Source organism: Penicillium rubens (assembly GCF_028828025.1).
Source record: "Penicillium rubens strain IBT 27055 chromosome Unknown utg000003l_segment0_segment0, whole genome shotgun sequence".
Lineage (NCBI taxonomy): Eukaryota > Fungi > Ascomycota > Eurotiomycetes > Eurotiales > Aspergillaceae > Penicillium > Penicillium rubens.
In genome coordinates, this window is record NW_026890601.1 from 3,429,368 (window position 1) to 3,443,489 (window position 14,122).

Genomic DNA, 14,122 nt, shown 5'->3' on the forward strand with positions numbered 1-14,122 from the left:
TTGTTCGCGAGGATGTGGGTCGGTAATCAATATGTGTTTCGGCCCCTACACGATGATGATATACCCGTTAGAGCATCTTGAAGAGGAGGTGTGCTTGAAGCATGCTGCCAGTCTGCCTTGACAAGTCGAATTTGGTTACATCGGGCAGACTACAGACCCACGCTAACAACGTGCGAGCGAGAAACCGCCCCATTTTGCTGTCTAGATCTTCCGGTAATTGCCCATGTAATATCCCTCAAGCCATTGTTGGCTTCGAGTAAGCACTACTTCGAACTACGGCGATGAGTTTTTTCAGGTCATGCGCCAGCTGCCATTTATCCATGAGTACTAACTTTGACGCTATCTACTTTGCAGTCTAGTCAGGTTGTGAGCATTCACTGATCATGGAAGGTGGTCCGCATATCAATTTCGTTCTATATCTTCGAATGGGTATAAAACACCCATCTTCCTTCTTCTCTGCCTCATTCTTCTTCTCCTCATCACAACAAAGATTCTTAAAGAATCCCCAAACGGAAATCTCAAACTCTTCCAATCAAGATGATCTCTCCCATCTCTCTCAAGGCTGTCGGTGGTGCCGCTGCTGTTTACTTGTTGGGCCAGCAAGTTCAGTGCCCCTTCATTGCCATTCCTCTCATTGGTGATGCCATTGCCATGACTGTCGCCCAGGTTGGCTCTGCTGCTGCTAGCTTCGGTGGTGCCATTGCCGCCGGCCACTTCGCCGGCAAGAGAGACCTCCAGGGTCGTGACACCTTTGTCACCGCTCCCGCTGGTGTCCCTCAGTACAACTTCGACATGTGCGCCGAGAGCCTGTCTGACCCCGCCGTCACTGTTACCGTTACCGGTCCCGTCCAGAACAATGGTAAGCAGAGAACAATAACCCTCAACTTTGAATATTGCGCTAACCCCTTCCAGGCATCCAAATTGATGGCCTGCCTTCCAACTGTATGGTCCTCTCCAACGTTTTCGACGGCAATGCTGTCGGTGGCCCCGTTCCCACCCCTTGTGGCTCTGCTTGCCTTCTCTACAACAACCTGAACCAGGATCAGTACGGTCAGATGCAGGCCATCTTCGAGCGTATGAAGAGCCTGTAGAGATCTGAGGTACTTTCTGTCGTGGTATTCTCGTCCAGCTAGGAGGTTGGGGTATTTTTCTTAATGTTGAGTTGTTGGTAATTCTGCTGGACGATGTTGAGGCCTTGGAAGCCGAGTAAATATTACTTCTGGCCGTACATAGACACTTCACTAAATCATTCATCCACTCGGCACACTCGCTCAATACAGCCGTTATATTTTCATTATTTCCTACGTTCATACATTACTTTGCTCTTGACTACTGCCTTTTCCAGACAGGCCTAGATGGAGTTTGTATCTCTGATTCGATCCTAGTAAAAGCATACATTCTGTTGCTCTGTGATAGAAGAACGCTGCACTTCAGTGGCTCTTGTGTTGGTTCCGGAATTGTCTTAATAAAATGAATGGTAAATAGCTGGCCTAGCTTTCCTGGCTGAAAAAGCATTCTGCTGGCTATCATGTTTTAACACCTTCGTAGATCGTGGTAGCTTCCCATGGATGTATGCGCGTAGTATCATTCATCGTCATTCTGGTTGTAATGTTAAGAAGAAAGAATTTCTAAAAAGAATATGCAAAAAGGACGTCGGGATGATATCTTATATGACGTCTTTAGCATCATCTTGAGCCAGATGCATCAGATCTTCAAGGGGGCAGACAGAGGCCGTATGTGCAACTACTATTGTGTGAGCAGAAAGAAAGATAATTGTGGATAGATATGATGACTAGAATAGCTATATCCAGATAGGCTGTCTTGGAATCGAACTATTGATGCAAGGTGTGTATATATATTAGGGTAACAGGGTATAAAATTGATTCGCTATGGAATGCTAACTAGGCACACGAATGAGAAAATCTATATATTGTTTCTGGATGCCTTCTCCCTCTGTTCTTCGATATATAACATGGATTGACGTTGTAATTTGGTATGAAGTAACGGGACTGGTCTGACAGCTAGCTGAGGCGATGGAAATGACAAGGGCGCAGTGGCAAACAATGCATCTAAGATTTGGGATGATTCTCTTCAAGTCTTCTTTCCCATATCAACAACAAACTTGCTCGTTTTCCCCTTTACATGCAGTGTATAGAGCCTGACTGCAGTAACGACAACCATAAGAGTCCAGCGCGCTCCCAATGCGCTCGACTGACCGTCCACCACCTCAAGCGTGAACGCATGAGTCAGACTGGGCCAGGCCCATCCAAGAAAGGCAACAGTCTCACCGTCTTTGCCTGCTGATAGGGGCGAGGATGAAGACGCATTTTGGACGCTGCTGCTGCCGCTCGGCTGAGATGGTTGCTGGCTAGACGAGAGCCGAACCAACTTGAACCCATTTCTCTTGGCTTGTTCTTCACCCTTCTTGACTTTCCTCCATGCAAACTCCTGCCGCAGGTTCTTCTCGCCTACCTCGATGGAGAAGTGGAAGGCAATACCGTTGTTTGGACCAGGTTCGGCGCGCAGGAGTTCTGTATCCATGCGGTGACTCTTTGGGTCCGGATCAAGTGGCGGCAAGAAGACGATGCCGTCGGGATTGAATGCATGGAGGCCGCGCTCTTCATCGCCGGCGGCAGCAAGAAGTGGATCATTGCTGCTCATGCCATTGCGCAGGAGAATTCCAGTTCTCATCCCCAGCGGAGGTTTGCCGCTATAGCCAGTTTGCATCTCAATCAAACATAGACGGTTCTTGGAATCCTCACCCCCACAGAGATTCATTGATTTCAATTTCGTCCACTGGCCATGAAGGCTCACTGTTGACGGAAGCGAACCATAGCGAGATGATGTTGTGGGGCAGCTCTGCAATGCCTCTTCATAGTTGGGCGGGGCTTCAGTTTCCTGGTATTCGGGCGCTTTTTGAGTGCTTCTTTCGTCTTGGGCGCCCATCTTGATATGGATTTAGAAAAATAAGGGAAGAGAAATCGAGGGCGTTGGACGATATTGGTGACTCTTGCCCAGAGGCATTGATTTTACGGGCCTTACATAGTATAGTCCGTACCTAGGTATAATATTCATAGTTACTCCGCCACTCCCCCGCTGCAGAATATTAATGTCTCAGTGGGTCTAGCGTCAAGTTGGATTATTGATTGGCCTTGATTGGCCTTGTCTCTTGTCGAATTCAGGAAGAGAAGTAGATTCCGTTCCTTTGAGCTAAATACACTACCTTTCTCTTGGCATAATAGTTCAATTTACTTGAAATTAAATCAATCCCTTTCCCAAAAGGGCAACTTACCCTTAACATCATGTCCAAGACATAAGCCGGTTAAGTAATAACTCTGATATAGCTGTTGGCCCTCTTTTGTCCCCCAAACACACCCATAAATATCTTTCAAACATTAGAATTCATGGTGTGCTAACCAGTAGTCTAGACTTACCGAGATTCAGTATTAAGACAACGGTTCTCGGCCGTTGATGCGACCTCTGTCCTTGGCGATGTAAGACTAATGGTCTGAGCTATCATTTGGCTTAGCGCTGGTATTAAGGACGTTTTATTTGAGACAACACTCAGATGTCCTTTTCTGGTACCTTTTGTATATATTATTCCTTCCATTCTTAGTATTTTGGCTATTATGGAGAAGAAGTGCTGGTTAATATGTTGACAAGCATCAAAAAGAACATGCGAATTGCCGTATGCACGAGTGTAGATTCCTAGGTCAAACCTTAATCATGTGCCTCAGCGCTGACGATAGGGGGTGAAAAGTGTTGGGTAATACGACGAACTCTCGAAGCAATATTTCAAATAAAGCCAACGTCGCAGATTTTGCATTCGTCCTTCTGTATTTTCATATTGGCTACTCCGTACTCAGAAACCACTTTCCATTTTACTGCATTTTTCGCTTTATAGTGACCCTTTACAAGGGTAATAATGCCATCCAAGATTGTTGGTGAAGTAGTCCGACGAAGCTCCCAACTGATCAGGTCGTATAGATAGAACTTGCCACCAGACTCGAACATGATTTCGCCGGCTTCAGGATCCGTGCGGGGCAGTATAGGGATGCATTTCCCAAGCTCAAATCCGATGACGAGTTGATAACCGTAGCCATCCCACTGTTGGCACCACGCTAGTGGTCAGTCACTCTTTGCAGTCAGCTTTCAAATACGAGTGCCACTTTCTATGGTATTACCTTAGTGAAAAGCGCAGCCCCCAACATCCCCAGCCACAGTACTTCTGTGACCGGTCCCCATGTTTATCCCCCCCCCCCCCCCTTTTTAAATCAGATCTTATGAAGCTATGCGTAAATCACATGATCTGTATAGGGCTAGTTTACTAGGGTTAGCCGAGTTCCCACACTAAGTTTCCCATAGTTAGCAAAAGCTTCATTTTTGTCTGCACTATACTACCTGTTTTCATCAATTCAAATAGCATTCCAACCGCTATGCCTTCCACCGAGACTGCCAATCCAATCTATAGCCTCCTCAATTGTTTCGAAAGATCCATCCTACCTGTGGAATGCTCCCCCCGCGCTCCTCTCTGTCAACGATCGATCTTTCGAAACAATCGAGGAGGCTATATATTGGATTGGCGAGTGGGCTGCAACACAGGGGTATGGCTTCTCGAACGGACATTCATGGAGTAATACCCAGTGTATCACCCCTAAGGTACGCTTTCGATGCCAACGAGGCCAGAAGTATCGAGATCGACGCCGGAAAAGGCCAGTTGACGATGATACTCCATCCCGCAATACTACCCGCCTCTCGGCGAATTGTCCATCTGCCGGCGAACTATGTTTTAACTTTGTCTCCCGCCGGTATGTACTCACCTAGATTACAGAACACCTTCATAATCATAAGGTGCGCCACTGTCAGCCTGGACATATTACGGTCAGCGGGGGATAAGAAGACGTACGGTAGAGATCAGCAGCCAGATCGATCAGCATATACCTAATCAAGTTATTCTTCAACACTCGCTATATAGCTAGTGTAGGTACTAGCTGTATCTCCACCAAGGACATTGAGAATTTCAAATCCAGATACCATCAGGAGAAATTAGATGGTTTGACCCCCTTTACAAGCTCTTCTTGACCGGCTTCGTCGAGACGGAAATTAGATTATCCGCTATGCGGTTGATGATCTAAATTCACCCTCGGTTGATGATTTAAAAGAATAACTCGATCGGGTATATGCTGATCAATCTGGCTGGTGATCTCTACCGTATCTCCCGCTGACAATGAGATGTCCAGGCTGACGGTGGCGCACACTTATGATTATGAAGGTGTTCTGTAATCTGGGTGATTATATATTGGCGGGAGATAAAGTCAAAACATAGCTCGCTGGTAAATGGACAATTCGTAGAGAGGCGAGTAGTATTGCGGAGTATCATCATCAAGTGGCCTTTCAGTCATCCTCGTAGTTGAGTTCTTTTGGATCCATTGTCCATCCCTATGGCGGAAAGGTTGGTTGGTTGGGGGGGGGGGGGGGGGGGGGGGGTCTTCATGTTCCAGGGTAGACAAGGTCACTGGCTTAGGGGTTTGATGCACGGAATATCTTCAAGGTAGGTAGGATACAGCTCTGAATCTGAACTTGAACCGGTTGCGAATAGCGATTAATTGGTGAGGGTGAGAGAGATCAATAGCAGCTGGATATCCAAGTTATATGCAAGTTACGCTTGTCTGTTACCCCTGGTGCTTGTCACTGCACCAACTAGAACCCGCCTCAAGATGGGGGTTCCATCTTTAAAGTGCTTGTCGATCCATCCACCTCCACAATGAGATTAGACACATCAGTGAATATCCCCTGGACATCAGGCAGACATGCATTAGAACGACACAACCGTGCAGCAGAGCCGAAATTTCAGTTTGAATTACCCACCCATAGTATCCTTGGGAATTTTAATACTCCGTACTCCGTACATGTGACATAGAGAAGGCGCGGATTTCTTATCCTATAAGGTTGTGATGCAGATCATTAGTACGCCAAGTCGGCCTCTCAAAATACAGTCCATGCTGACATGATAAGCCATCCATGGCTACCTACCTTGCTAGATCACACTATCACATGATTAACCGAGTGTCCGAATATCAATTTCTCCAAACTGGCAAACTGGCCCAAATGTAAAGTGAGCTCAGATTGAAATAACTAGATAGTTTTAATATAGTACCTTTCAGACCTCGGGACCTCTCAATGTCTGAGTAGACCGGGCACGGGTCCACGGGGGTCCACAGGTCTGCGTAATGATTATATAAGCTATCGCGAGCCCTGGAGAACCAACCCTGGAACCTTGGTTGGAACCTCACCGGTGCAGCTCAGCCAATCACACACGTCATGTGCAGATCCCCCAGAAAGTACCGAGGTCGGATGCGCGGATCAAATTAATCCGAGATATGAATTTGGACTGAAGTTTGTTGCTTTTTTTGTTGGGGATTTTCTCTGCTACTACCGGATCGCCCTGACTCGGTTCCTGAATGGCACTCATCAATGCCATTGCGTCGTAGTCACACAAAGTCCAGGAGGGGATGCTTGGAGTGTAAAAGGAGACATGTCAAGGTCAGTACCAACGAGTTGACTCCCTTGAACCCAATCAGGGGTGTTGTATGTGGCTCGGGACTGTATCTGGGTCATGGCTCAGGTGGCCTTTACACACGGCAGTAAAACAGTTGAGACCCATATTCTGACGCAATGCTCAGTGTGACGAGGGCACTCCTAGATGTACTCTGTGCAAGAAGCGAAAATTAGAGTGCAGATATCCCCCGCCAAGCGAAGACGAGGACAGCCCTTTGGCGTCATCCAGCACCCAGGATGAAACAGAAAGTGGCGCTGTGACCCCATCAAGAGACTTTTCACAGGCGACACGCTTGCTTGAGACACGGTTATTCCACCAGTACATGACTTCAACATACCATACTTTGTCGCAGGACGGACTATCAGCACACCATCTCTCGATGACCATTCCTCGCATGGCCGCATCTTGTCCTTATCTGCTTGACAGCATCCACGCCTTTTCAGCTTTACACTTGGCTGCGGTGGAAACTGATAATCGGGCTTCATGGCTGGATCATGCCGCGCGATATCAAAGCCAGGCATGCGCTGGACTGAGCAAGGTTCTTCCGGAAATGTCGCCACAAGATTATGAACCAGCATTTGTTTCATCCATCATCATAATGCTTTTCGCCATTGGATCTCGAGTATTGTCACTTGAAAATCAACCACTGGACCCGCTTTTGGTTGTTCTCGAGGCTCGCACGTTGATATCTGGCCCCGCCATGCTTTTTTCCCGAATAAATGAGGGCGGTGTTGACGCACAGCTGGACGGATGGCTGTGTGCTGCTGACACACAAGAAAGCCTCGAAAGAGGGAAACATAATGAGTACGAAACTCTTTCTCTCTGACTCATTAGTGGAGGCTGGATAATAACACAAAACAGAGGCAGCAACCCGGTCGACAACACACGCGTATTATTCAGCCTACACAAGTATGTTCCAGTGACGAACGGAGTTACGGTGTAGGGCTTTCGAAAACTGATAATCTAAGCAGAGACATAATGACGTCGCTGGCTCGGCTTCATTCGATAATTGACACAAGGAAAGGATCGGATCAACCGATCTACTCTGCCACATGGCAGCAGTTGCAGCAGGCCATCGAGCCGTGGCCAAAAATCGGACCACATGGCGGTCCCCTTGCATGGCCCTTATTTCTCTCCGACGAATTTTCCTCACTCCTCCAACATGGCGACTGGATTGCCCGAGTTCTTTTCCTACATTATGGCATAGCTATGCGTCTCCTATGCCATCGATGGTACGTGCGAGACTGGGGGCGTCGGCTAGTATCGGCCACACTGGAACAACTGCACGAGATCCCTCCGGAGTGGGACGAGACTATCTCTTGGATAAGACGAGCCGTTGAGAGGGAGGATTAGTCACAGAAATGATAACCATGTGGAGCATTCGGGGTATGGAGTACAGGGTTCTTATAGATCGATGTATGATAAATATTCATGACAAGGAAAACGCCAAGTAATGACGGAATCATATCCAATGGAGATAAGAGGTTATGTTTGGACCTTTGGGGTATAGAATTTGATCTACTGACTCCAAAAATCCCTCGTAATTTGACAATCCCCCCCCCCCCCCCCCCCAAAAAGCCATCTGGCCGCTTATCGGCGGGGTCAAAACTGGGGTTTTACACTTAACACACATTCACAGGGTCGATTTGAAGGTCTTGGAAGATGCAGACCTTCGAAATATCCGAGTCTTGATTTCCATCCATCAATTACAATCTCCCGATGTCGGTTGAATGTTCCAACCACCGCCGATCCTATACAGAAGCGTCCGGGGCGAACCTGAGACGGGCTCCAATCGTGGCACGCAAAATCCCTGTCAACTGAGTCGAGATGTGGGGAAATAGATAAAGCCTATCTCTCCAAAATTTCCCCTCTCGGGGAATATTTCCTGCGCCGATTGGGAGTATTAATATGGGAAGGTGCCATAGCTTGAGTTGGCCGCCCCAGGATCCTCTTCTTCCGGGCCGACTCTGGCGCAGCATTCCATATCGCAGGGAAATCGGAGGCAGATTCTTGTCAACATGTTGCAACCGATCAGGCTCAGGGTCTTGGTGGTTTTGTCGCTGCTCTTGATCGCAATCCATCTGCCCAGTGCAAACACCACCCCCTTGGAGTTCTCCGAGCGAGACACGGATGAAATTGGCCCCGGGAAGCTGGGCGCTGTTGCTAGCGAAAGCTCAATCTGCTCCCGCCATGGATCTGATATTCTGAAGAAGGGCGGAAACGCTGCTGACGCTGTGAGTGTACCTATCCAGGTGGGCTCGGAGTGAATCTGTACTAAAAATGACATAGTTGATTGCAACGGAATTTTGCATTGGTGTCGTGGGTGAGACTAAATTCATTCGTTCAGCGGCTGTATCTGAGCATATCTAACGGACACAGGGATGTACCACAGTGGAATCGGCGGAGGTGGCTTCATGCTCGTGAGATCGGCAAAGGGTGATTATGAGTTCGTTGATTTCCGAGAGACGGCTCCAGCGGCGGCATTCGAGGATATGTACAAAAACAACGAGGATGCTTCCATCTACGGTGGACTGGCAAGGTAAGAGAAACACGAGGAGCGGATAGGAGCTAAGCTAACAGCTATACCAGTGGAGTGCCGGGCGAAGTACGAGGTCTCGAGTACCTCCACAAGAAATATGGCTCCCTTCCATGGTCGACTGTTATGCAGCCCGCTATCCGCACAGCCCGTGATGGGTTCCCTGTTACAGAAGATCTTGTCAAATACATGAAATCTTCTGTTGGAACTGGAGAGGATTTCCTGTCCAAGAACCCCACGTGGGCAATTGACTTCGCTCCGAACGGAACCAGGCTTGGGCTGGGTGATACCATTACCCGACGTCGGTTGGCGGATACCCTCGAGGCTATTGCACAGCGTGGCGCGGATGCATTCTACTCGGGCCCCATCGCGGAGGCCATGATCAACGCGGTGCAGAGCAAAAACGGCACAATGACGCTAGAGGATCTTAAAAACTACACTGTGGCTTTTCGTGATATCTCTCAGATTGACTACCGTGGCTACAAGATCACGAGTACGACGGCCCCCTCGAGTGGCAGTATCGCCATGAGTATTTTGAAAATTCTCGGGACATACAAGGATTTCTTCTCGAGTGAACAGTCCGTGAATCTGAGTACCCATCGCATGGACGAGGCGATCCGATTCGGATATGGCGAGGTATGAATGACCAACTTTGTTTCAACCGTGGACTCTACCTAGTCAATGATCGCTTACATGAAATACAGAGATCCAAATTTGGTGACCCTCTGTTTGTTGACGGGATGGCCAAGTATGAGAAGGACATTCTGAAGCAGTCTACGATCGATGATATTCGAGCTAAGATCTCGGATGCTCGAACTCAGAACGTATCTGTTTATGACCCAGCCGGACTGGAAAGCCTGGAAACGTAGGTCCTGCTTGGTGCATTATCTCTGACACTAAGCTGACACCGGATTAGCCCTGGAACTTCCCACATTGCAGCAGCCGATCATACTGGCCTTGCAATCTCGGTAATCACCACAATCAACCTGCTCTTCGGTAGCCATGTCATGGTCCCAGAAACCGGTATCATCATGAACAACGAGATGAACGGTATGTCAAGAAAGCCAGCGGTAGGCCCTACGGCTAACTGAGATGCTCACAGATTTCTCCATTCCTGGATCGTCCAACTCATTTGGATACATTCCCTCTGTATCCAACTACGTTCGCCCTGGAAAACGCCCTCTTTCATCCATCACGCCCGCTATAGTTGAGCGACCCAACGGCAAGCTATTTTTGATTGCAGGATCCGCAGGAGGCAGCCGTATTATCACTGCCACCGTCCAGAACATTATCAATTCCATTGATCGGGGACTCTCCGCCGCCAAAGCGTTGGCCAAACCCCGTCTGCATGATCAGTTGATGCCAAACCAGGTTAGCTTCGAATACACCTATGACAATGCAACGGTTGCCTCCATGAAAGCGCGCGGCCATAATGTAACTTGGGTTGCTCCGGGACAGAGTACTGCCCAGCTGATTCGGGTCTTGCCCAATGGAACATTCGATGCTGCTGGTGAGCCGAGACAGCTCAACTCGGGTGGGTTTTCTGTATAGAATTGGATATGGCAGGATGCCAATGTACATACATTATCAAGTGCGCGTCAAGTTACAAAAGCATGAGATAAATCTAGCAAATGCATCCCTTTGTTGCAGATTCTTGGCAGCTGATAGCGTTTCTTTATCGGATGGCCTGTGCTCTGCGATAGTCCCTTTCTTTGATGTAAAGAGCTCCAACTCACTTGGCCTTTTGTTCTCCTATTTAAGGCCCACTCTGATGTGAAAAGTTGATCTGAACTTCTCTACTTCTTAAATCTCATTTGCTGGCTTCATTGACATGACATCGCGTCACCTTGTCGAATTTACACGTGAAGCTACCTCCCCGCGTTAATAGAAAGCTTCCCTCGCGATTTCCCCGAGAACACGCATTTGACTCACGTAGCAGAACTTGCAGGTAGTTTTTTTTTTCTCTTGCTTTTTAGTTGTCTTTTGGCTTGTGTTAACCAGGTATCTCTCCATCTATGCAGTTCACATCCAACAGAACAGCTACCACGATATGTCTACAAACCCTTCGAGCTTCCCCGACTTCCTACCCTAGACAATCTGCCATCAACTGTGGCACCAGGAATAAAATGGCTCGACTCAGCAACATCGCTGTTGTTGTTCCTCTTCCCTCCGTTGACATCGACCCCCTCAAGGCATTCGACGAAAAGTTCTTTGATCGTGCTGTTGACAACATCCTGTCCGAGGAAGCGAGCATTGAAGGATCCCGGGACGAGATGATGGACAACGATGTTGGCATCTCGAGTCCCTTTGGGTATGACGGCACGTCTGACTCCTCGAAGCTGGACGTTCGTCGTAGCGGAAGGGCCGAAGCTAAGTCGCCGCACTTTTCCACGCCCTCGATCTCGTCACCTACAACCACCACGGGAAAGAAACAGAAGCCAAGAACATCTTCCAGAATACAAAAGGCTGTAGCAATGGAGGACGTCAAGGGTAATGACGAGGCTCCTATGGGCATCCAAAACACCATGCAACCTCAGCATGGGGACGAAGTCATGGAAGTTGAACCTTATCCCATCCACAAGGCCGGCGATCACCCTTCGGCCCTTCCAGAAGCCACCGAGTCCACCAACATGTCGACTGGCGACAATGAAATGACAGCGGAAGAGAGGATTTTTGTTTCCGTCGACTCTGAAAAGCAAATGGAGGTGCTGAAGTTCGTTGTGTCACACTCTTTCATGATGGAACAGGTCCAGCCTGTTCGACGTTCGGCCAGACGAGAATTCACTGGCCAAGTGCGCGGAGTCGCCGCAGAGGCTGGACTGAGCGACACAGCTATTGATGCTTTGGTTGACCACATTCGAAAGACCTACCTTGAGGACCGGGGAATTGCGGTAACAGAAGATGCCGGCTCTGCGTTCGGGGATGAAGTGGATTGCGATGAAGAAACACGCAAGAGCTCGCATCGAAAGCGGCGTAAGAGCAGCTCGGCTCACTCCGAGGACAAAGAGCACAAGAAAAGCGAGCACAAGAAAAGCAAGAGACGTCACTCGGATAAGGCAAGGCGTCACAGCCACGATGCTATGCAGCTTGATGAGCCAGCAAATGTTATGGAAGCTCATGACCCGGCAAGTGTCCCTACTGGAAACCAGGACAATGACTACATTGAGCCACATGAACCGAAACGTGAGGACAACACGCCGGATCTACCCACGATGCCCACGAACATCTCTCGGGGTAGCTCTGGTAGACCCATCGACCTGACCGACTCTCCCCCGTACGAAGAATTCGTCCCTGAGGCTGATGCGGTTCCACCAAATGAAAGCGTTGGTTCCATCGTGGGGTTGAAGAATGTTAACGAGGGGATCAATGACGTTCTTTTACATTCACCCAACGACCGGAGGTATGCTATTCCCGAGAGCCCATCGCCTGAAAAAGCGGTCGAAGGAAAGTCATCGAAACGTCGTGAGCCAAGCCAAGCATCAAAAACAGACCGGAACAAGCGCAAGCGTGAACGGAAGAAGGCGAGCAAAAAACATCGGATGTTGGGTGAGCAGAAACAGCCTAAAGACGACTCCATTGATGCAGCAGAGAAGCAGCCTCAAGCCCATCCTGCCGATGAAACAGACCAAGACCAAATTCCGCCTTCCACTCCGCGACGACCCTCCTCCGAGAGCCCCAATGGAAGCAGACAGAGCTCCGGTCAGCTCCCGCTACCCGCCGACCCTTCTCTGTGGGACTCGGATTTTTGAGTACCAGTGATTTGCCAGGTGTGACTCCAAGTGATGAGGTCCAGTCTAAGTATTTCTTAGGAGCCGGAAACCCTAGAGTTGGCTCAAAAAGCAGGCGGGAAAAGGCTTCCTCGCTGTACGATTTGTCTATTCCCCCCAAAACCCGACAGCTGTTGAAAGATTTGAATCTGCCCCCAGATTTCTTGTCATCTGACTCTTCCTTGAGTGATGCGCCGAGTGACTTTGATTCCGATTGGAATGATCTGGATGATCCTCCGTCGCATATCCATGTCAAGTTATCAGCTCCAGAAAGCCCCTGCCTTGTCCCCCAGTGTACAAATTCCGACCCTGAAATTTCGGTGAAATACACCTCTTTCGTCAACCCAGAACCCCTCAGAACCCCTCAAGCCAAAGCCCTGAAGCATTCTCCTTATTTCCCACGTGTGCTTGCTGATCCTGAATCTTGTCTCCCATTTCCCCCTATCGATGCGTCTTCTTTTGGACTCATCCAGGAGCAGCTTGCACATGACCCCTTTCGTTTACTCATTGCAACCATTTTTCTCAACCGGACCCGCGGTGGCGTTGCCCTGCCGGTCTTGTTCAAGGTCTTTGAACGATACCCTACGATTGAAGCGATGGCAGAAGCAGACCTACCGGAATTCGTATCGATGATAAACTGCTTGGGCTTTCAAAACCAACGTGCAAGGAAATGCATCACATTGGCACAAACATGGTTATCAGACCCTCCGCACAAAAGCAAGAGATATCGGAAGCTCCACTACCCACGAAAACTGGACGGTCGAAATGTTGGCCGTGAAGAATGCATTGATGAAGAAGACCTACGAGTCGCATGGGAGATTGCGCACCTACCTGGAGTTGGAGCATATTCCCTTGATAGCTGGAGGATCTTCTGTCGCGATGAGTTGCGGGGGAAAGCCTCTGACTGGAAAGGGACGGATGCGACAGAGACCGGGTTCGTGCCTGAATGGAAGTGCGTCCTACCACACGACAAGGAGCTACGTGCCTATCTTACATGGATGTGGTTGAAGGAAGGGTGGATTTGGGATTACAACACGGGCGATTTGACCCTTGCCAGTGACAAGATGATGAGAGCTGCGCAGAGCGGAGGGGTTGCTCGTGAAGAAGAAGGGAATTGGGTACTTGAGACATCGCCTGTAAAGGCTGTGAATGGATTGCATGACATCGACTGATTTTAAGAGCATCCATCTCTTGGTGTACATGATACACAGAATATCAAGTGTTTCAAACCCACATATTGTATTTGTAGTTGCCTCAGGC

The 14,122-nt window shown here is 48.8% G+C and overlaps 5 protein-coding genes across 5 annotated transcripts; 4 read left to right on the forward strand and 1 right to left on the reverse strand.

Moving 5' to 3' along the window:
- Positions 1-537: 537 nt before the first annotated feature.
- Positions 538-1,091, forward strand: N7525_007516 (uncharacterized protein; the record flags this gene model as incomplete). Its single annotated transcript, XM_002567919.1, has 2 exons — positions 538-859; positions 913-1,091. 2 exons carry the CDS (start codon positions 538-540, stop codon positions 1,089-1,091), a joined length of 501 nt encoding a protein of 166 aa, XP_002567965.1.
- Positions 1,092-2,091: 1,000 nt separating this feature from the next.
- Positions 2,092-2,946, reverse strand: N7525_007517 (uncharacterized protein; the record flags this gene model as incomplete). The annotated part of the gene is made up of 1 exon (XM_002567920.1): positions 2,092-2,946. One exon carries the CDS (start codon positions 2,944-2,946, stop codon positions 2,092-2,094), a length of 855 nt encoding a protein of 284 aa, XP_002567966.1.
- Positions 2,947-6,938: 3,992 nt separating this feature from the next.
- Positions 6,939-7,912, forward strand: N7525_007518 (uncharacterized protein; the record flags this gene model as incomplete). The annotated part of the gene is made up of 3 exons (XM_002567922.2): positions 6,939-7,363; positions 7,421-7,468; positions 7,531-7,912. The coding sequence occupies 3 exons, from the start codon at positions 6,939-6,941 to the stop codon at positions 7,910-7,912; spliced, it is 855 nt and encodes a 284-aa protein (XP_002567968.2).
- A 665-nt stretch (positions 7,913-8,577) lies between these two features.
- N7525_007519 (gamma-glutamyltransferase) lies at positions 8,578-10,646 on the forward strand (the record flags this gene model as incomplete). The annotated part of the gene is made up of 7 exons (XM_002567923.1): positions 8,578-8,793; positions 8,849-8,882; positions 8,939-9,098; positions 9,149-9,731; positions 9,800-9,960; positions 10,012-10,145; positions 10,198-10,646. The coding sequence occupies 7 exons, from the start codon at positions 8,578-8,580 to the stop codon at positions 10,644-10,646; spliced, it is 1,737 nt and encodes a 578-aa protein (XP_002567969.1).
- Positions 10,647-11,221: 575 nt separating this feature from the next.
- N7525_007520 (putative pre-mRNA splicing factor) lies at positions 11,222-14,034 on the forward strand (the record flags this gene model as incomplete). The annotated part of the gene is made up of 2 exons (XM_002567924.2): positions 11,222-12,794; positions 12,863-14,034. The coding sequence occupies 2 exons, from the start codon at positions 11,222-11,224 to the stop codon at positions 14,032-14,034; spliced, it is 2,745 nt and encodes a 914-aa protein (XP_002567970.2).
- Positions 14,035-14,122: the final 88 nt, after the last annotated feature.